General features: G+C 40.9%; 1 protein-coding gene across 1 annotated transcript; it reads right to left on the bottom strand.

The window, feature by feature from the left end:
• Positions 1–330: 330 nt before the first annotated feature.
• LOC147635484 (NADH-ubiquinone oxidoreductase 24 kDa subunit) lies at positions 331–14,718 on the bottom strand. The gene is made up of 10 exons (XM_086802772.1): positions 14,446–14,718; positions 14,319–14,372; positions 14,143–14,208; positions 9,935–10,051; positions 9,746–9,823; positions 8,173–8,278; positions 8,011–8,057; positions 7,817–7,894; positions 7,665–7,730; positions 331–736 (listed from the first exon to the last, which is right to left on the bottom strand). Exons 1-10 carry the CDS (start codon positions 14,515–14,517, stop codon positions 629–631), a joined length of 792 nt encoding a protein of 263 aa, XP_086658898.1. The 5' UTR covers positions 14,518–14,718; the 3' UTR covers positions 331–628.
• Positions 14,719–20,834: the final 6,116 nt, after the last annotated feature.

The raw sequence follows: 20,834 nt of genomic DNA, 5'->3' as shown, positions 1-20,834 counted from the left end.
GGCTTACATGTTTACGACTAGGCCCCAACCACACGTCCCTTCATGGTATACAAAGAGGGGCTTTTTATTCGTAAAGACAACAGGGTGAAGCCTAGTGATTGCCTTTCTCATATCCTCATTAACTCTACCAAAAAAACCCTCATCTTCACTAGCAAATCATAATGGATATCAGTACCTAGCTGCATTTCATATTCCAGAAATCAGACCATGTTAAACCATTTTCAAAGCCCCCATAATCCAAGAAGGAAAGAATTCTGTTGTCACTTCATAGCCTTCAAAACAAGCTTCACGCATGAATTGGTCCCTCAAGGAAGGCAAGAGAAGGATCCATGCGCACTAAAATCTTGTTATCCCATGAGGTACATCTACATGCATAAAAGATAAATAAAACCAGTAAGCCAAGCCTGTGAATCAAGTGATTATTGGCATTATCCAGGAGTAGGCCAGCACACTTTGTTTAAACTGCTCAGCAACACAGTTTCCCATAGCTTATTGACTTTCAGTCAGCAGCACAAAACTGCAAATTATGTTAAAGGGATGCTTGAAAACACTTGCTTTGAAAGTCCTTGGGTATACATGAGAAACCGTGAGGAATGAAAATTTCAACACAATTTTTCTTTGACAAAATCTAGCAGGCATCAAGATCTCGGCATGGAGGTGGCTTAGGTTCAGATAAGAGAGTCTTCTGGCCCCCTGCAGGGGCTGAATTAAATCGATTTGGATTCTGTGTCCCAGGCTGCAAAACAGATGCACAAATTTTAATTATCTTGGAAACATGAGTTGCTAATATGAAACAGGAAAAAATCAAGTCATCCATGTCCTAACAAAACTAAACCCAACCTCAATAGTGTGACAGTAAACCAGTGTGTGACAGACAGCCAACCAGGACGGCACAGGCAGGTTTGCAACTATAGACAGACATACTATGAACAGAGTCATTTTCCCTACTCTCACTCCATGGGAAGAGATTGATAGCATGGTACATATGGAAGGCTACATGTGTGTCATGCACCAAGCATGAACCACGTTCATGGATGGGCAGCTCCCTTGAAACTCCAAGGCGCCTGCTCTCACTAAAAGATGATGGGAAGCTTGATAGCATCGTAGATTTGGATGGCTATATGCACCAAGCAGCTCCATCATAACACTTAACTGAGGATTAGCACTGCACCTTCTACAAGCTCTCCACTTAACTTTCTCCGTTGAGCTAGGAGCAAGGGAACTGGCACTATCACCCAAGCTACTAAGGGCAACATAAAAGCCTTCAATCCAAGAGTCACAGTAAGTAGATATGTGAAGGGGTTTTAAAAAAAGATTAAGGTATGGACAAGACTACATTCTATGTAAAGCTACTGCGACCCAGATAGGGCAGACGGAAACTGTGAATGTGGTCTCCAGATCATCAGACCATGCTTGTTGACAAGAAGGGTAAAAAGCTTCAAAACTAACACTGCTTAGGTTTGATCTCTCCACTCAAGCTTCTTATCTCCTCCTCTCCAAGTAAACTAAGGAACTCAGCATGTTCCTTCTGTAAAAACATTTAACACAATAATCTGAGATGAATTTTCTTCCCAAACGATGAGGTGAATAGTTCATGAGCTGCACCTACTAGCAAGAGACAGCACCAAGTTCTAGAGGATGCAGAGGCTGCACCCCCTTTTTTTGCTGAAGCTGATTCCATTTCACAACCTACTTCTACTAGTGGCCCCTGTCATACTCCATTGTTCATAAAAATTGTGATCGGATTCTCACTTGCATTCAGAGTTGCTTCACAATGTATCAAGCAGAAGTAAATACTGGTTGAGAGACAGAGCGGATGACATTTACATTGATGTTAGCAGCTCAAGAAATTTAAGGACATTTATTGTTCGTGCCAAGGTTCACAATCAAAGCCAACCTTCACACTCTATTCAATGAGATGCTATTCTTGTGCTGAGTTGGAAACTTAGCCATAATGGCAAAAGTGGACTTTGAAGAACCCCCCATTAATGAGACCTGAGTTGATTGTCTCTTGATGAACGGTCCTAACATAGGCTGACTTTGGGCAAGTACCTTCTTTACACTCATGGTGAACCCCCCTAATTAAAAATTTCAAGGCAACTGTGACTATTCAACCTAACAGTGGTGTCAGAGCATTGGTTGCCACTCTTGGGCACCTGCCTTTGCCCACCATTCTACCATTTTAGGGTTTCTGCACAGATTCAGCATATTAGGGTTTTGATACAGCTACTACAGTATCCGTACAACATCATATTAGGGTGGTTTCCACCTAGGTCCATACAGCCTATGCAGCATCTCTGCGCCTGTGTGCATCTATCCGTTCAGGCCGTGTCTGTCCATGCATACTGCTGTCCGTACACCCGCCTGCTGTACCTGCTGCACCTGTACTTTCTGCACTCAACTCTACCCAACTATACCTGTCTGTGCCTGACTGTACTTGCAGCTGTACCTTCACCCAACTGTACCTGCTCATACACGTGTAATCGCCTATACTTGCAGTACTGCATTTCTGTAGCACACATCTTAAGGTTTCAACACAGATTGGGTTTTTTCACAAAATTGGAAAGAATCTGCAAAATTGAAGCTCCCGCACACTAGGAGATTTGGGGCTTTTGCATAAATCAGCCTTATACGTCAAAATGGGACCTTCTCCATCAACAAACACTTGGGCTTTTCTTCTACAACCATCCATTCGACAAATTCAAGGTAAAATTCGATATTGTGCCTAGCTTTTCAATCAATTTCTTGCAGGTATTCAGTCTCTGGTGCATATTCAGCTTTTGTAGGGAGCTTGGGTATCATTACTTGCAAAGGATTCTAGCAAAGCAGTGTGCATTTTGTGTATCTGATATTTTGCAGAAGTACTGGCTCAACAAGGACATGATGTATTTGGTATACTAGCACAAGAAGATAAGCTTGATGGGAGTAATTACTCCCTCTAGAGCTTCATGATCAGAAATCTCTTGGTAAACAATACAATAATCGTATCACCAGAAGTCAAATCATGAACAGTACATCTGTCATCCACAAATTTGACTACAAGTCCAAGTCTAGCAAGTGCAGAGACAGACAATAGATTCTTCTTTATCCCTGGCACATACAAAGCATCTGAAAGTGTGAAAGCGCTGCCATTTGCAGCAGTAAGCATAATTTTACCAATGCCCTTCACTGGGTAAGAAGCGTTATTGGTACATGTGACAGTATTCCCATTAGGGACAGCCTCAAGAGAAGTGAACATATCACGATGCGAGGTAATGTGCTTTGTAGCACCACTGTCAAAATACCATACATGAGAGTCAACAGAAACTGCCAAACATGCATCATATACAGATGGGTCATACTGACAATACACGCTAAACGTCCATTCTGTATCCTGCACAACATTTGCAGAATCTGCATTTGTAGAAGTATCCGCTATTGTGGCTGCATTTGACTCTTTCTTCTTTGCCTCTTTAGCCTTTAGCTTAGGGCAATTCTTAATGACATGATCATTTGCCTTACAATAGTTGCACCTGATCTTTTTCTTGCCTTTATCAAGAGCCTTCTCAGACTTATTGTTGCTACTTGTGGAAGGAGAAGAAGTTGCAGACCTATTAATAGGAGAAGAAACAGTGGAAGGGACTGCCTTACCACTTCTTCTCTGCTGGGCAGCAATAAATGCCTGATCAACTGCACGCTGCCTAGCCCTGTTTTGCCTGGACTGCGCTTCTTGCAAGAGCTTGTTGACTAAAGTATCATACTTGACAACATCCGGTCTATCCTCGGTGACAAGTCTCCACGTGGAAGCAAAAGTCTGATATGACTCAGGTAAAGCATCAAGAACAGTCTGCACAAGAGAATGATCAGGTATAATCTCACCTGCAGAAATCAACTGTTCCTTGAGATCTTTAATCTCAGCAAGAAAAACATTCATGTCATCATCTTCCTGCATAATCTTCGATTCTAGCTCTTTACGCAAGTAAGAGATTTTTGCCTCGTTACGACCTGCATACAAACCAGCTAGAATATCCCAAGCCTATTTTGCTGTTTTAGCTCAACAAATATGTGGGATGATGTTACGTTTGACAGAAAGTGCAATCAAGGCATGAGCCTGCGCATCTTTACCATCCCAACGAGCTTGTTCAGCAGTGGGTAAACCAGCAGCAACAGTAGAGCTGCTAGAACCTGCAACATCCTCAACAGATCCTACATCCACAGAACCTGGACGTACATCCATACCCTGCACAATGTTCCACACTCCTTTTGCAACCAAAACATGCTGCATCATGTATGTCCAAAGTGGGTAGTTGCTGTTTGTCATCAGCAGACAACATGCGAAATACATCATTGCTGTTATCAGCCATGGCCACTGACTGAAACTGATGCAAAAGCTACCTGTAATGAAGCAAAGACTGAACAGAAAACAACTCGTGCTATGTAGCACGGTCCACAATAGAATACGTATGCCTGTTTTGCAGAAAACTGCACTGTCGAAATTTCTGCACAAAATGACGAAAACACCTGTGCAGAATTTGAAATGCAAAAACGGAGCCCGAAACGACCTTAGATGCAATTTCTGAGAACGCCGAGCCCTACGGGATATTTTGGAGAGTATAGGGACTTGCAAGCGCTCGTGAAAGCTCACCTCAATCGGAGAACGTGAGTCGGAGGGTGCCGGCGGCGTAGCCCTAGGAGCCGATGCCTACTCTGATACCAATTGTTGGAATTAGGGTTGCAGGAAAGCACACAAAGCTTGGAGAAGAAGAAGCAAGAATGCACACAACACACAATGTATTAGATTGTGTCAATGTACAAAAGATTAGTTAGCCCTAGAATGATGGGCGTATATACAAGCCGGGGGAAAAAAACCTCCTAAAGAGGGAAAAAGTACCCCGACGGTCCTAAGTGTGTTCACACACATCACTGCCTATATATAAATGGCAACAATTCCCTCATGGTGGTGGCTCCAACACAGTTAATTATATGATGGGGTCCCCAACATTGTCTCGAACATCCTTGATCTCAATACACTCTGTCCACCTATTGAAGCTGATCATACTTACCTCAGTTTCAGCCTGATGCGAGCAGTCATAAAACAACCCAATCAGCAGAAAGTAGCAGTCCATGCACAAGTTTTCTTTGACCGTAGCTTGGAGGATGCTTATTGTGATCACCTATACGATGCCCTTCACACTATCCACTGCTTTCCTAGTCCTGAGGATGGAATCCACTATTCACCACAATCAGCACATGCCCTAAGTTCTACCTCGTACTACTAGGACTAAAATCAGCCCATCGAAAACAAGGTACATTCCCCAAAACCCATGGTATTGCAAACTTAAAAACCATCGAAGGAAGTAAAAGCTGATAAAAGGTGCCATTTCAGCAAAGACTGTCAAAAGGGAGTGGCACAGATTTCTCCACAAAAAGAAGGCTTTTTTGAGGAAGGAGATGGAATACCTAATCAATGTTCTTCTGAGCAATGATTCAAGGAAAGTTTAGAGATAATTGATAAAAGTGGTCCTGTGAAGGACGAGCTTATTTGCAATGATACACACTTCATACCTTCTGAAACATATGAAATGTTTTGAAAACGCTTTAGTATGTTTCATAATAGTGTTTCCAGCTCCACGTTTTCCTATACAGAAAAAAAAAACTGAACTGCTCTCCTTTTGCACATTCACTGCTTTCTACAAGTGCCTATAAGTGCTATGCTTGTGACACCTGCAAGTAAATGATGGACGACTTTTGTGGGTTGTGTTTGGACAGCCAAGTTTGGGGCGGAGCAGTCCCAAGAGGAGGCTTCTTCAAAACCACAGAATGAGTGTGAATGACATGCACGTGTCCGCATCTCATCTTTTTTCATTTCCTAGGTTGAGTACACACCCAAGGTGCTTCATTGCATCAAGCCACATGCACAAACAGAGGAAGTTTCAAGCCACGACTTTTGAGGGAGAGTCTTCACAATTGCCGTATGCACTAGGTGGAGAATCTCACCTTGGGAGACTAGATGGTGTGTTTTCACAGACTGTACCGACAATAACTGGAGTTTTTGCTTCAGTATATTAGACGACGTATTACTTAAGAGTATGTTCCACAAGGAGATGGTGGACTAGACATGCACGTGCCGAGCTCACAGGTTGAGTTTTGCCAGGAGGGCCATAATCTTGTGTGGCGTGATTATGCAGATGTGTTGTGGTATAACCTTGTGTGGTATTTGTGTTGTTAATTAGGTTTACTGATTAAGTGGTCCAAGAATCATGCTGTCCATTACAACAGTGGTGATGTATGGGGCTCCCTTTTGAGAGCCAGATTTTGGAGCAAGGACTGCATGTGGGTCGAGAGGCTCCAAATTGCAACCTTTTCCAACGGGTAGATCCTCCGTACCACATCCAATCATACTAGCAAAGTTTGGAGTGACACCCTTGGTAAGTAGATGCACTCTCCTAAATTGTAAATCTCATTTGTCCCGTCTACTCCATGAATAGACACAAGCTCCCAAGGATTGCATTGGAGTCGTCTCGGCGACTCGCAAGGTAGAGTCAGAATAGAATGTGGTATGCTAGGGTTCTCAGGGGTTTCTCTCGCAGGGGCTATATATGGATCACATACCACCGCACAGCTTGGATGCACCCTTCCTTCATCTCACTCAGCAAGAGGTGAAGCCTCGCATTTGCTATGATGACCTCCACCTACACACCCATACCACATGGATTGCACCCTTGGAGTTACCCCCAAAAATGCAATTCTATCAAGACTTCTTCCTGTGGACTACAAGGAATGGATTCATTCAAAGGCCTAGATACTTGCATAGACACCCGTCTCAAGCCATGCGGATTGCGATTGGGAAGATATGATACTCTTTTCACCACCTCCGAGTAGACTGTAAGAGCAGAGGGCATTGCCAAGCAGGACACGAGTCTGGAGATCAAGACAGAAGAGAACTATACCTGCAAAACTCCAGTACATTATGCGATTTCATTGTTTCTTCAAGAGAGCTTTGGCCCATTATCTAGGATTATGGACTTCCCAAACCAGCATTACTTGAGGCTCTTACTGATGGAGCTGTGCAGACATAGAAATCTTCTCGGTGAAAGTGAAACCCCTGCTCAGGGTACCTCCCAAACTCCCGTTACGAACTTCTTCTCGATGACACAAAAGAGTACCACTAGAGGACGACTTGATGGCCCTAGGCAACCATACATATTTCAACAACCCCAACCCCACACCCCCCCTCCCCCCCCAGCCGGCGCCCGAGTGGAGGTGGACATAGAGAGCATATATGAGATCACAAAGGTCTCCCCCACAAAATGATCATACACAAATAATAGTTTTTATCTTATATGAAGCAAGTGCCTACTTTTGTACTTTGTATTCAAAGGACTATCTTCTCTCCTCACATGATCATGATCACTATTGTATATGTGGCTAGTCATTCCATTTTCTTTTTCTTTTCCATGATCCACTTACCTTATGGAACTATAGTAATACTTTTTGGTCTCCTAGAACTTTTGGGTCTTCTGCAGAAAGTTTTAACATAACTAACTCTCTCTCTCTCCACTACATGCATGTCCACACCTTATCATGCATGTCCACACCTTATCATGAAGGCAATAACAATGCAAATCCAACACTATTTAGGAAAGTAGGGTCTAAAGTGCAGTCAAATAGAGATGTTATCTTACTGGAGGAGACTCTCCTCGTCTAAGCATCTCCACTAGTTCTATAACCCGCTTTGGTGTAAGATCTTCCTGCACATCAAATATATGAATGTGCTTTACAAGGGTCATGTACAAAATAATCACAATAGAATTGTTCAAAAAAACTTTTGTCTCACATAGTAATTATATGAATAGCCTTCCGCGCCCTTTGAATAATCTGCTATTACAATCATTGGGGCATTAACGCAGCAACCCTGAAGAACAACAAAACAATTAATAGATCTGCACAAATTAATGCCTTTGGGTGTACCAAGATTACATCAAAAAGAAAAAACTGTTAAAAAAAAGTGAGTGCATCTTTCCGACATACCATGCACTCCATTTCACCAACAGAGAACATACCATCCCGTGTCACCTCTGCAAGGAAAACGGCAAAAGGAATGGGAATTCTCCATAGAAGAAGTGATTCATTGCTGGTGGTAGCATGACATCTAAAACAAATGAAGCGGCCTTAGAATAAAAATCATATTACCGTTTCTCTCAACTCCAAGATGTTTGAGAAGAGCTGCTTCTATATCACATGAACCACGCAATCTGCACGGAGTGGTTCCACAGACCAGCAAATGATATTTGCCAACCTGCAGTAATAAGCACATGACACATGCTAAATCTTCAAAATTTAGCCTTGCTAACATCATGAAACATTCAAAGAGGCATATAAACAAGTGTCACAACAATTACTTTGTCAAGGCAGCAAACTCCTCCCCCTATATGAGCATGCACACCCCCTTTGCCCATGCTGACTCAGCTTCTCCATCACCTCCTCCACTCAACCATCATTACCCATGAATAAAGATTGACTGGAAACATGCATATTTTCCAGAATTCATTGCCCTAAAATGCAGTGATCTCCTTGAGACGACCCGCAAAATGATTTGTGCGTGTTACTAGCTTTTCTTCTATGTAGAAGCTCACAATAATTAACAGAGACCTGTAAAGCCTAGCCTAGCCTAGCTTTTAGCAGGATAGAGTCGTCATCATATTATTACTCATAATCGTTAGATGTGTTGTGAAAGCACATGCTGTCAGAATTGTTCCTTATGTCCAACATCAGTTGTACAGACTCCAAAATTAGACTGCAATCCCAATATATTTTGAAAAGATAAATAACCTAGGTTGTCCAAAGAAAAGGTTCATTGGCCCAAAAAAAAACTCAAACTGCTTGATTTGAAGACTCAGCTCTTCTTGATAGGAGGACTTGCCATACGGGCTTACTTTCAATCTTTTGTATAAGGGTGGCCATAAAAATTTAAGGTCTGATAGGAGGATACTTCACTGGTTCCTTTATTTGAGCAATGTTGCCTTGACAATGGACATTCATGCCAAATTCCAATTGATATCTACCTTGGATGACACATCGAGACATGCATAAGCAGATTTTTTCCAGCACATCATTTCTAAGCCTATTGTTAGGGTTAGCGCTGTGCTGTTCAGAACATGTATTTGAAGATTGTCAAAAGTCAAGACTTGAGATTGCAAGGGGCACAAAGGACAATCAGAGATATATGCCTTATACGCACAGGATCAGCACGCACCCCCTCGCAAGCATCTCTGTAAACCCAGTTCCATAAATGACATATCAAGACAATTATTCCCAGCACATCTTTTTCAAGCCTAATGTTAGGGTTGTTGTAACTTGTTATGCAATTGAAACATGTCTTTGAAGGTAGTCAAAAGTCAAGACTTGAAATTGCAAGGGGCAATCAGAGCCATGTTCCTTAGATGCACAGAGCGATCAGCACATTCCCCCTCAAAAAACAAGATTCTCAGGCATATAGCAAGCTCACATAGCAAGCTCACAGCCCTCCAAGCAAAGCATCTTTTAACACATTCAGATACATGTGTGCTGGTGAGTGCCTGTAGTGAGTGAGGAGGACGAGGAAGGGGGTGAGGGGGGGGGGGGGGGGTGACAGCTGACCTTCATCATAAAATCATTGAGTTCCTGAACCATTCTTAAAGATTTTACATGCAGTCACATGCGCAATCTCTTACATACCCAAAAAAAAAAAAAACAATGAAAAAGGTTATAGTAGAACACAACTTACTTTGGCTCTGTTGAACATTGAATAAAAGGTGGCCACCTCATAGACTCGAATAGGAGCCATGCCAAGAATCTCCGCTACCTATACAGATGGTGACTGGTCAGAGACATAACAGCTACCTAAGCTGAGTTATTATTCCGACTTGAAGCTGCATCTGCAAAAAAAAAACCTCCAACACAAAGACAATCACACCTTATTCATGGCGGAAATAGGCAACCAGCCTCCATGTTGCTGCTGAGCAAGATCCAGTAAGGGAATAACCGCAGATTGTTGATAATTGGGAGGGTAATGTGACATGATCTCCCTTGCCTGCACGTGGACAACACTTTAAAAGAGGAAATGCAGCAATCAAGGCAAAAAATCCATCTGAAAAGCTTCTTTCTGCAACAATTAAGTCATATCACGCAAAGTGTCAATTTACTATAGCAACTTTGGTGACAGATGCAGACACTATGTGAACCATAGCGGCAAGAAACGTCTGAAACGTTTAGAAATGGAAACGTCTGAAACGTGCTTCACATGTTTCAAAAAAAGGAGCTGAAATAAGAAACACCGATTTTTTTTTAAAGCTTTTTATAATTTTCAAGTAGGCTTTTATCGAGAGTGATGTCCACCTGTGCCCATCCTAGGAATTTTTGCCGCCCCATTGTCAAAAGGGGAAAATTGAAGAGAGAGAGAGAGAGAGAGAGAGAGAGAGAGAGAGAGAGAGAGAGAGAGATCTAAAATTTGGGGGAAATTGAAGAAAGGAAATTTCAGATTTAGGGAAGATTTGAAGAGGAAAAGTGAAATTTTGAGAAAATTGAAGAGGGGAAATCCTGAAATTTGGGGGAAATTGAATAAAATTGCAGAGAAAGAGGGGGAAAACTTGAAATTTAGGGGAATTTGAAAAGGGAAAACATGACTTCTCGGAGAAATCTGAAAAACCCTAAAATTTGGGGGAAAATTGCAAATTTGGGAAAAAATTTTGGGGAAGCTTGCAAATTTGGAAAAAAAAAATCCACTTGCAGAAAGGGTAATTAAAATTGAACTTAGAAGAAGAGGAATGGAAGAAGAAAAAAGGAGGAAGGAGGAAGAAGAAGGCAAGGAAAGAGAAGAAGATGAGGAAGAAGCAAAAGTATTGGAAGAAGGAGAAGGAGGAGGAGGAGGAGGAAGAAGTGTGAGGAAGAAGCAGGAGAAGAATCATATGTGAGATGGTGAGGAGGAAGTAGATGGTGAGGAAGAAGCCTGAGCAAGTTTGTGAGCACGTTCCAAATTCGTGAGCAAGAAAATTCTTGTAGTGAAATCATACGATTACGAAAAACAACCTGAACCTTGGAAAAATTCATGCTCAACTTAAAAAAAAGAAAAAGATAATTAAAAAAGAAAAAAATTGTAATGGCTAGAAATTTTAAGAAACTCCACCTTTTTTATCAAAGAAACGTTTCTTATTGAACGAAACATCCCGTACGTTTCTAAAGAAACACGTTTCTTTGCTGCTATGATGTGAACAGGCTATGATGGTGTGGATATTAAAACTGTGTAGGGCAAGAGGGAGGAAGTCCAGTCAACACTGGTTGCATGCAAAGAGTTGACCTAGAAATAACTCCCTGTTGCAATCTACAAGTGAAGGGGCAGCAAGAACCCAAATGGACTGCAATCAAGGGAAAATTGGAGAATTGGAGGCGAAATCAAGTGCGCCACGCTGCAATTGGGGCCAAACACGGGCAAATTGGGTAAAATTGAGGGCAAGATTAAATGCAATCAAGGGCAAGTGGCCTACATTTGGGGGTTGATTGGCTGAATTAAGGGTCACAACAGGCTGCAATCAGGGCTAAAACAAAACAAGGGAGAAAACAATACCTTTTTCTTAATCCCCAAAAAACACAAAATGCCCCCACTTCAAAAGTTTTGAAGACGTTTTGAAATGTTTTGGCCTAAGGGAGATCTGACATTGTATTTCCATTAACCTTGTTCTAATTAGAGATCTAGCATAATTGTATTGGCCTACAAACATATTAAGGGAGGTCTGACATTGTAGTTCCATAAGCTTTGTTCTGATTAGAAATCTAACATCCCCTATAAGAGTTTCATAATACTTGTGTACTCTTTTTGTGTGCAATGATTTTAAAATTTAGCCTCCATCTGAGAGTTATGTCTTTGAAAGAAGAACAAGGATTTTTCAAAACAAGAGATAAATATGAATAAGGGTGGCAAAGCGTAGAGGATTGTGGAGCCGGTAGTTGAGTTGGAGGACCGTGACCAAGCAAGGAGCTGGAACCAACAGTTGGACCTTCTTTGGGAGTGGGCCAGAAGTAGGAAGTAGGACAGCACCATCGGACAGTAACTTCTCCATGAGAGGCTACACCAACTCTTGAATATATAAAAATGTCACGTGCATCATAAACAGTCATAAGATGGATGTGTGATGCTAGAAGGCTACTAGTTAAGGTTAGGATTCAGGAATTTGTCAAGAAATCAGTTCATGTTGTGAACCCTAATCTATACACGGACAAAAGAGGCTATTCATGTGAGATAGGCTGCCCACCAAAAATAAAAATTAAGGGAACAAACGAATGTTGGCAAGTCAACATACTTTTTGATAGTCCATAAAATAGAACTCCTTTCTAAACATCTTCTAGAATCTACAAACTTGAATAGTAGTACAGCCAGCCCAAGGAGATTCAGCCCTCAGAAGCAATTGGACCAATGATAAGGTTTTCTTGCTTTGGTATAGTCTTAACTAATTAGTCTTCAAAATTCTTAGTTGGCTCCAAAAAAGTCCTAATAGCAATAATTACGGTGATGCAAGCTTAATAAGTAGTCTTGTTTGAACGCCAATGGGTGTGCAACCCAGCAGTGAGTGCTTGTGACTCGGGGAGGGGAAGTTCCGAATTCATGTCTTAAGGAAAAAAAAATGTCCCTTTATAGACTAGGGCTCACAACATGGGGTAACTCCGATGCAAAGACTAGCATGACACGTACATCTAATGAATGGGAAAGATCCAGGTGACTTCTCCTCTTGCTTATCTCGGAATCATCCCCGCTACACTCTACTTGGATTGGGACCTTAATCAAGTGGGATCATTGCTATTGTAACAGCTAGAAGCTTTGAATCTCATACTACTGGTGTTTGAAATCCGTACTGAAGGAGGTTCTGGTTCTATCTCTATAAAATCAGATGCAGTCCTTGCTGGAATGTGAAAAGATGTGGATGAAATGGTTGGAGAAAGATTGGGAAACTTCTCAACGAGCCACAACATATAAGGTGTTTGCAGGGCATCTCGACAAATATTCCTCCATGGACCAGCAATGTCCGTCCAAGCTTGGCTAGTCCCAACACATCCCTAGTTTTCTGATAGGAAAGATGGACAGGCTCATGCTATGAGATCCTCGTTCATGTCAACGATGACTACAAGTTTATGCATTAAGATATGTTTGGTTTTGTATTTAGAGGCCTAAAGACCATGGGCTGAGTCGTCCTCCGTGGACAGGTAAGATGTCCATCCAGGCTTGCCTACTCCCCACCCATCATCAGTTTCTAGCATGAGAAGCATGAGCGAGCTACATGCTATGACATACTGATTCATGTTGTTGGATGAGTGCAAATCCTCTAATACAGATACATCAAGCTTAGTTTTTAAAAGCCTTCAAATATATGACCACAATGGGCTGTCAGGCTCCTCCGTAGAGGGCAAGATCCTCCAAGCTTTGCCTACTCCCCACCCACCATTGTCAAAAACCTGGCAAGGTAAGGACGAACCGATAGGTGTGTAAAGCTCCACAATTGAGCTTACCAAGATGATTTTTTATGGGGGTTTTTAATTGCCCAGATTGCTGCCCTTAATAGGATTTGAGTTTCCCAAGCTCAAAGAACCAGCTCAATAGCATCAAAAAATGTGAAATTTTTGTAGAGAACCATGACTGGTTTTTTCCTCTTCCCAACGTTGATTCTGAGCCAAATGCCTCTAGATTTGAGATGTGGGCACCTCAAACTATGTCCAAGCTCACCAAGGAGGGCTTCTTCCAATTGTGAGTAGAAAGGGAACATGCGATGATGTTTCAGTGCTGGCTATAGGGTGAAATCCATGCTGACTTTGAAACAATTCTGGTGCTCTTGCTATTAGAGATTCACCTAGAATAGGGAAAGATGTGGTTAAGCGGGTTTTGGAATTTGTGGAGTGGATTGACAATGCCCAGCACCACAAACTTGGGACACAAGTGGGTAGGTGGATAAGAACTACATGTTCACTTATCCTTAATGATCAAACATTGTCCCAAAATACTTTGACAAGCCATTAACCTACTAGGGAACCACAATGTAATCAAAATCAAATTGAGGCATTAAACCATTCATGCAGCATTGAAAGCCACAATGCTATGAATGAGACTAATTTATTTAAAGACTTGATAAAGGATCTTACTCTGGTCATGTTTGCCGCGGTAAAGTCCCAAGGGATGTTCGGGTTATTATCTGGTGAGTCCTTATGCTGCAAAACACAAATATGTCGCATGATGCAATGGCCGTTTAACCATGATCTGACCGATCGTACAATGCACGGCTAAAAATCCCAGAAACAAATGCAAAAAAGCCACATACTAAGTTTAATGCTGTGGAATACCATCGAGGCAGATTTCTGAACGATCTCTCGCCCTACAAAGGGGGAAAAAAAAAGTGAAAAAAATTCCAGGGTTTTTTCCCCGCCCCTTCATGATAAAACGTGTACCTGTGCAGGAGAAGAAGAAGCGGCCCTCCTGGCTATGGCGAAGGCCTGTGCAAAACGTCGACAGGCGAGCATTTTGAAGAAGAAAACAAGTGCCCCCTTCTTGCTCTGATCCAAGGAGGAATGTTGAAGAAAACGGGGGTTCTGCTGGAATCACTCCATTAAAACCTTGACCTAGTATGTATGTATGCCTGCCTGCTTTGCCTGCTGCAAGCTTGTATAGCCTGATGCGGGCAGAGGCTTCGAGGCCGTTTCACACGAGGCCGCCAACGAAGTAAGTTGTCGAAGGTGTTTGGCTAGGACCGGGAGTCAAAACCTCTCATATAGCCCAAGTGTTGAAGGTGTTTGCTTAGGACCAAGAGGTCCTCTCTTCAAAACCCCAAGGCGGCATCGCCTAATGAGAAGGTGGAAAAATGAAGGGGGGGATGATCTAGGAGGATGGAGAAAATCAAGGAGAGGTGAAGTTTCATTAGTAAATAATCAATCTAAATAAAGTTTTATCTCACGTAGTAAGAGTAATGGAGTTTGGTTAGCAAATAATAAATCTAAAAAATGTTGTATCTTGCCTATTAATCTAAAAAGTTTGATTAGCAAAGATTGAAACATATTCGGGCTATGCCTCAATTAATTAATTAGTGCCCGTAAGCACTAATGAGAGCACTAAGGTTTAAACCTTAGCCATTTAATAATTAAAATTCTCTCTAGTATTTCTCAGATCGTATACAGTTTCTCTTGTTTTTCAGATCGCATACAGTTTCACTTTCTTTATTCTCTCTATTCAGTATTTTCTCAACACATATCTCTCTCTCTCTCTCTCTCTCTCTCTCTCTCTCTCTCTCTCTCTCTCTCTCTCTCTCTCTCTCTCTCTCTCTCTCTCTCTCTCTCTCTCTCTCTCTCTCTCTCTCTCTCTGATCGCATATATTTTCTCTCGTTTTTCTCAGATCGCATACAGTTTCGCTTTCTCTATTCTCTCTGTTCACTATTTGCTCAACACATCTCTCTCTCTCTCTCTCTCTCTCTCTCTCTCTCTCTCTCTCTCTCTCTCTCTCTCTCTCTCTCTCTCTCTCTCTCTCTCTCTCTCTCTCTCTCTCTGGGCATCCAGCGAGAAGCATCCAAATAGCCTTTATATCCCACGAAATTAAAAAACCCAAAAGGTTATTGGGACCCATTGCACGTGTCAACATAGAATGCCTTTCACCAACATTTGGAGCCATTTAATTAAGCTAAGGTTAAGGTTTGTATATCTATAGTCCTCAACTAATTAATTAATCAAAACAAATTGAGGGGACATATTAATTAAGAGGCATTAACTAATGGAATATAAGCGTCTTCTTTTTGCTACATTAATCTTTTCAAATTTCATTTCCAAGATCCTTCATTTATGGCATTTAACCATGATCATGAGCCTCCTTAATCACTTGCTTGTTTACAGCACGTTCATTTTGTCTTTGTTTAGATCTTTACTTTTCTCCTAATCAACCTCCTCCTCTCCTTAATTTTCTCCATCTTTCTAAATCACCTCCTTCTCAATTTCTACACCTCCTTTCACATTTTAGCCAAAGTTTTAACTATAAGGCTCTAAGAATTCTCGCCACAATTTGGCATTGTAACTAAACCAAAAATTTAACAATCCTAACCGTGTGTTAGAGAAATCTCCCATTGAAGAGAGGCACAAGTATTTTTCAAAGTATGCCACGACAAGTAGAACATATGCTAGAACAAATGCATATTATTATACCACAACTAAAACCAAAACCTAAGCTTCAACATGAACCCAAAATAGAAAAAATAAACCCTTTGCCATTTTTCATGAAAAAGAAGTTGCTAAACCTAAAGCTTTACCTATGAGACCCACTCAAAATAGAAAATTAAACCCTTTAACATTTTTCATGAAACAGAAGTTGCTAAACCCAAAGCTTTCCCTATGAGACCCACCAAAATATGGCAAAATTTTATTAAGGCCATTGTTGAGGACTGAAGGCTAGCTATTCACAAAGGCTATTCACATATGAAATTATTGAGGCCATTGATAGGCTCTCTATTGAGGCCATTGATAGGCTCTCTATTACAAGCAAATTTTGGATTACGAAGAGACCTCTTAAGAAGTGGACTGACCGTAACTTACAAGCACACATCGAAGAGCTAGTTGAGAGCTCGAGCTCTCATTCAAAAGCAAAAACTCATCATGGACTACCTAAAGTGCTGGTAAATGAACTCGCATATTATTCGAAAGGTGATAAGATGAATGCTATGATACCTATAGAATATAAAGGAAAAGATGTCATTATAATCTTGGATGATAGTGCTAGTGTCAACATGGCCAACCATTGTTAGGAGACCCTACGGAAAAATACCCTTGGATAAAACAAGCTTAATAGTAAAACTTGATGATTGGAACACACCTTAATTGATTGGAATCGTGAGGGCCATAAATTTCAAAACATGTGGCATGAGTCTTAAACTTTTGTGATTATGAATTTTCGCGACAAGCATGAGTTTTTTACTTTTGTGATTATGAAGTTCCAACAAGCATGAGTTTTTACTTATGAAGTTCCAACAAGCATGAGTTTTTAACTTTTGTGATTATGAATTTCAACAAACTTAATTGATTGGAATCATGTGGCATCAGTTTTAAACTTTTGTGATTATGAGTTTCCAACAAAACTTAATTGATTGGAATCATGTGACATGAGTTTTAAACTTTTGTGATTATGAATTTCCAATAAGCGCATTCATAGGTATAGTAATACAACATCATACTTGGATGCCCATACATGAAACAATAGCAAGGCTAGTGTATGAATGTGATATAGATCACATTTACCTCGAGAAGAGATGCACCAAACAATACAAGTTAATCTTTGAGGTAAATGTGATGTACATCACATATACCTCAAGAAGAGGTAAATGTGATGAAGATCACATTTACCTTAAGAAGACATGCCAAACAATAAAGGCTAATCTTTGTATAGGTAAAACACACTCCATGGGTAGAGTTGTGTTAGCTAAAGAGTTTGACACCATAAGGACCATAAATCAATATCACTCAAATAACAAATTATTGGCAGATGAGATGAAGAAACATGTGTGCCATTACTTTATTCAAATTATGTGGTAGATTGGATGCATATTAGCCACAATTAACACCCTTCTTACTAATTCTTGTGCTTCATATGGCTACCCAATCAGCCCACATAACAACCCTAAGTGTTGTATTAGAAAAAGAACATGACACCTCTAAAAATTCTACATTTTCCAAATGGGAAAACCTTAGAAGAAGGAAAATGCTCATAAGCATAGAAGTTAGCCATAACATGGTGTCGTGAAAAACATAAGTATCCATACTTAAACTCCTCTTAACTTTGAAATCAATCATGCACATCTAAGTTTACAAGTTTAGGATATTTCATCTAGTTGTTCATATTGGCATGCAAGTTTCATGTAACCCGCCCTTGAGGATGATGTCATCCTTTGGTAACATTGCAACTTCCCACCAATATATTAACAATCCTTCTCCATGAATAAGATTCTTCAATAAATTATACTTCTCTAACTCCTTACCAACTTGTAAGGCCTTAATAACGATTGGTAAGCCTCCTGCTACCCTTTATGAACATATAAATGACTAAGAATAAGCTGCACTCCTTGAGGCTTTAGCTTGGATTTCCTACTAAGAAAGACATGTAGCTAACCGGACCCAGAGCATATAACATCGTGTTCTTGGAAGCTTGGGAAGCCCTAGGCAACAAGCCACACTTACCTTGCCGAAATGTTACATGATGTGATGAAGGTATCATGTATTGGATTTTTTAAACAAATGATATATATTGGCAATCACGTGAGGAAATGTATATTTTTTTATAATTTATGCCATTGTGTAGTAAGATTCACTGATGGTGTCCAAAAGAAGGAGGCAATTGAAGCCACCAATTGCCACATCATTTAGCATGAACACTCTACATTGAAGAACCAATGTAGAGTGATCAACACTCTACATTGAAGGACCAAATTGGTGACAATGCTATTTTTTTCAATAATGAAGAACTATATTTTGCTCTCATTAATAGCCATCATTGGCAGTTCATATCAAATGTACCTTGAAACTTGTAGATGAGGGGATAAAACTATTTTAAGCAATGCACTCTAGGAGTGTCACATATTGTCATCGCTAACTCCAGCTTTGAGCTATCTGCATTTGAACAACCACTTGATTAATCTCTTTCATCCTCTGAAAATCGATGTTGCACACAGAATTCCATAGATAAAAACATATAGTTACTAATTCATGATCTAGGGAGCTACCTTATGTGACTAATCCATAGATAAAAACATATAGTTACTAATTCATGATCTAGGGAGCTACCTTATGTGACTAATCCATGTGAAATTGCATCCTTGACCAAACATGAGGTCATCCTCCTCGAGGTTTCACTTCTAATATTACATGCACTATGTATGTGTTTCCATCCTACTAATGAAGAAAACAAGACCTATCAAACTATGTGGATCGATACCAAGTACTTACAAACCCCTCTCGATCTTAACCCCTACTAAATGATAGTGTCCATTCGACTTTGGACCACCATGATCTGACATGCTAGAACCTCAAGAGACACCTCAACTTAGTCCAAGCAACAATAGTGTCCATTCAATTTTAGATCATTGTGATTTGACATGTTAGAACCTCAAGAGACACCTTCCCATTTGTCCAAGCAAAGAATGAGCCATGCCAATTCCTATACATAAAGCCATCATGCCAACGGTGTGAATCTTGCAAACTTCAACATCTCAAAGTTCTCACTTTGCTCTTATCATGCCTCCAGTAAAACCATGCCATGATTCTGATAAAATCGCGCTCATCACACACACAATTATCTTTCTTGTATTGTAAAAGCTTTGATGACCCTAATTTATTTTACATTCCACCACCAGTAGTGTGGATAACCTTGGGGCCGCTAAGCACCTTTCGATAAGCACCAAAGCCACCCAATGTGCAATGTCTAGCTACTCAAGTGTACTACCACAAGCAAGGTGTCCAAGCACCCACTTTGTTCTCTTGACCACCCATATGGTAGCAGCCTTGGCCTCGGTGTGAAATACCCACTCCTTGCACTCCATTAGCGCCTTCATGGAGCTCCAACACAATGGTGTGTGAATCCCCTGTTAGGTTTTGCCCAATTGAACACTATGAAGAAGCCCACCTCATTGTGAAGGCCTAAACTTTAGTCACCTATAAGGCTAGAGGTCCACCTCCACATGGCCTTCGGTTAACCCTACATGGAAGCACCAATTCCAACAACCAATTAAAAAATGCATCCTTTCAATGTCAATGCCTATTGTTTGTTTGTGCCACCCCCATGCCAAGTAAGGTCTATAGCCTAGCTATCAACACCCACAAACTCCATATGCCATTATGGACTAATTTGCAAGGTGGTCACAATTGTTGCCTTGTTGTAATTGTCCACACAAGTAGGCCTTCATAATAGGACCATGTTAACACTAAGCAAACAAGCTCCCTTCCAATTATTGCCTTGCTATAATTGTCCACACAAGTAGGCCTTCACAATAGGACCATGTTAACACTAAGCAAACAAGCTCCCTTCCAAGTCAAAGTTTAACAACACTAGTAGTCACTGATTCTCCTTGCTACCTAACCCAACTTTGTGCACAAAGGCTAACAATCAACCACCATACACCTAAGTTTGTGCACAAAGGCCAGCAACAACCATCACACCCATTACACACCCCTTCCACCGGCCTTTAGGGTCTCCAATTGTTTGGACCTCCACACAATGTGTTAGAGACCCAACATAGTAAGCAAGGCCTATAACACCTCTAAATACCCCACATTACTCATGGTCATGTGCTAGCCCTTAAGCTTGACAGTGTAGCACACCCCAATAAAAGAACAACAAAAAAACACATACTTGCGATGAAAAAATGCACTTAGATGCCAACCTCAAGCACAGGGCATGTACCGCCTAGTGTCATGCATGTAGGTATGCAAGCGCAAGGGATGTGCTTGGTCCCTCTAACCATAACAGTACAATAAAACTCAAAGCCTCAAATAGATCCCCACACACCACTTTTGTTACGATTTGTTTTCTTGTCCGTCCCTCTATGGTTAATTGGGGAGAAATAAATACCTAAGAAGTGGGAGGATGCCGACACTTCTTGGGGGGGGCGGGGGGGAGAGAGATTGCACCCAATACTCTGTTGAATGTGATATGTCTACTCTATCTCTTGTTTTTATGTTATTTTATGCTCATCTTATCAATTTAAATTCAATTCTATGGTTTATTCTTTGTTGTATATGTGAGCTTTATATTATTCTTCAAAAGTAATTTAAGGTCCCTTGGCAGTGGTATCATAGTATAGGGGTACTTGGATTT

The sequence above is a fragment of the Cibotium barometz genome, chromosome 9 (genome assembly GCF_041138505.1).
Source record: "Cibotium barometz isolate CiBa-2024 chromosome 9, ASM4113850v1, whole genome shotgun sequence".
NCBI classification, from domain to species: domain Eukaryota; kingdom Viridiplantae; phylum Streptophyta; class Polypodiopsida; order Cyatheales; family Cibotiaceae; genus Cibotium; species Cibotium barometz.
This window is presented reverse-complemented; position numbering and strand designations above follow the sequence as displayed.

Coding starts and splice junctions, on each gene's coding strand:
- LOC147635484 (XM_086802772.1), bottom strand. CDS start 14,517: ATGCTCGCCTGTCGACGTTTTGCACAGGCCTTCGCCATAGCCAGGAGG. Junction 9,824..9,934: donor CTATTTCCGCCATGAATAAG/GTGTGATTGTCT, acceptor CCATCTGTATAG/GTAGCGGAGATTCTTGGCAT. Junction 7,895..8,010: donor TTGGTGAAATGGAGTGCATG/GTATGTCGGAAA, acceptor GTTGTTCTTCAG/GGTTGCTGCGTTAATGCCCC.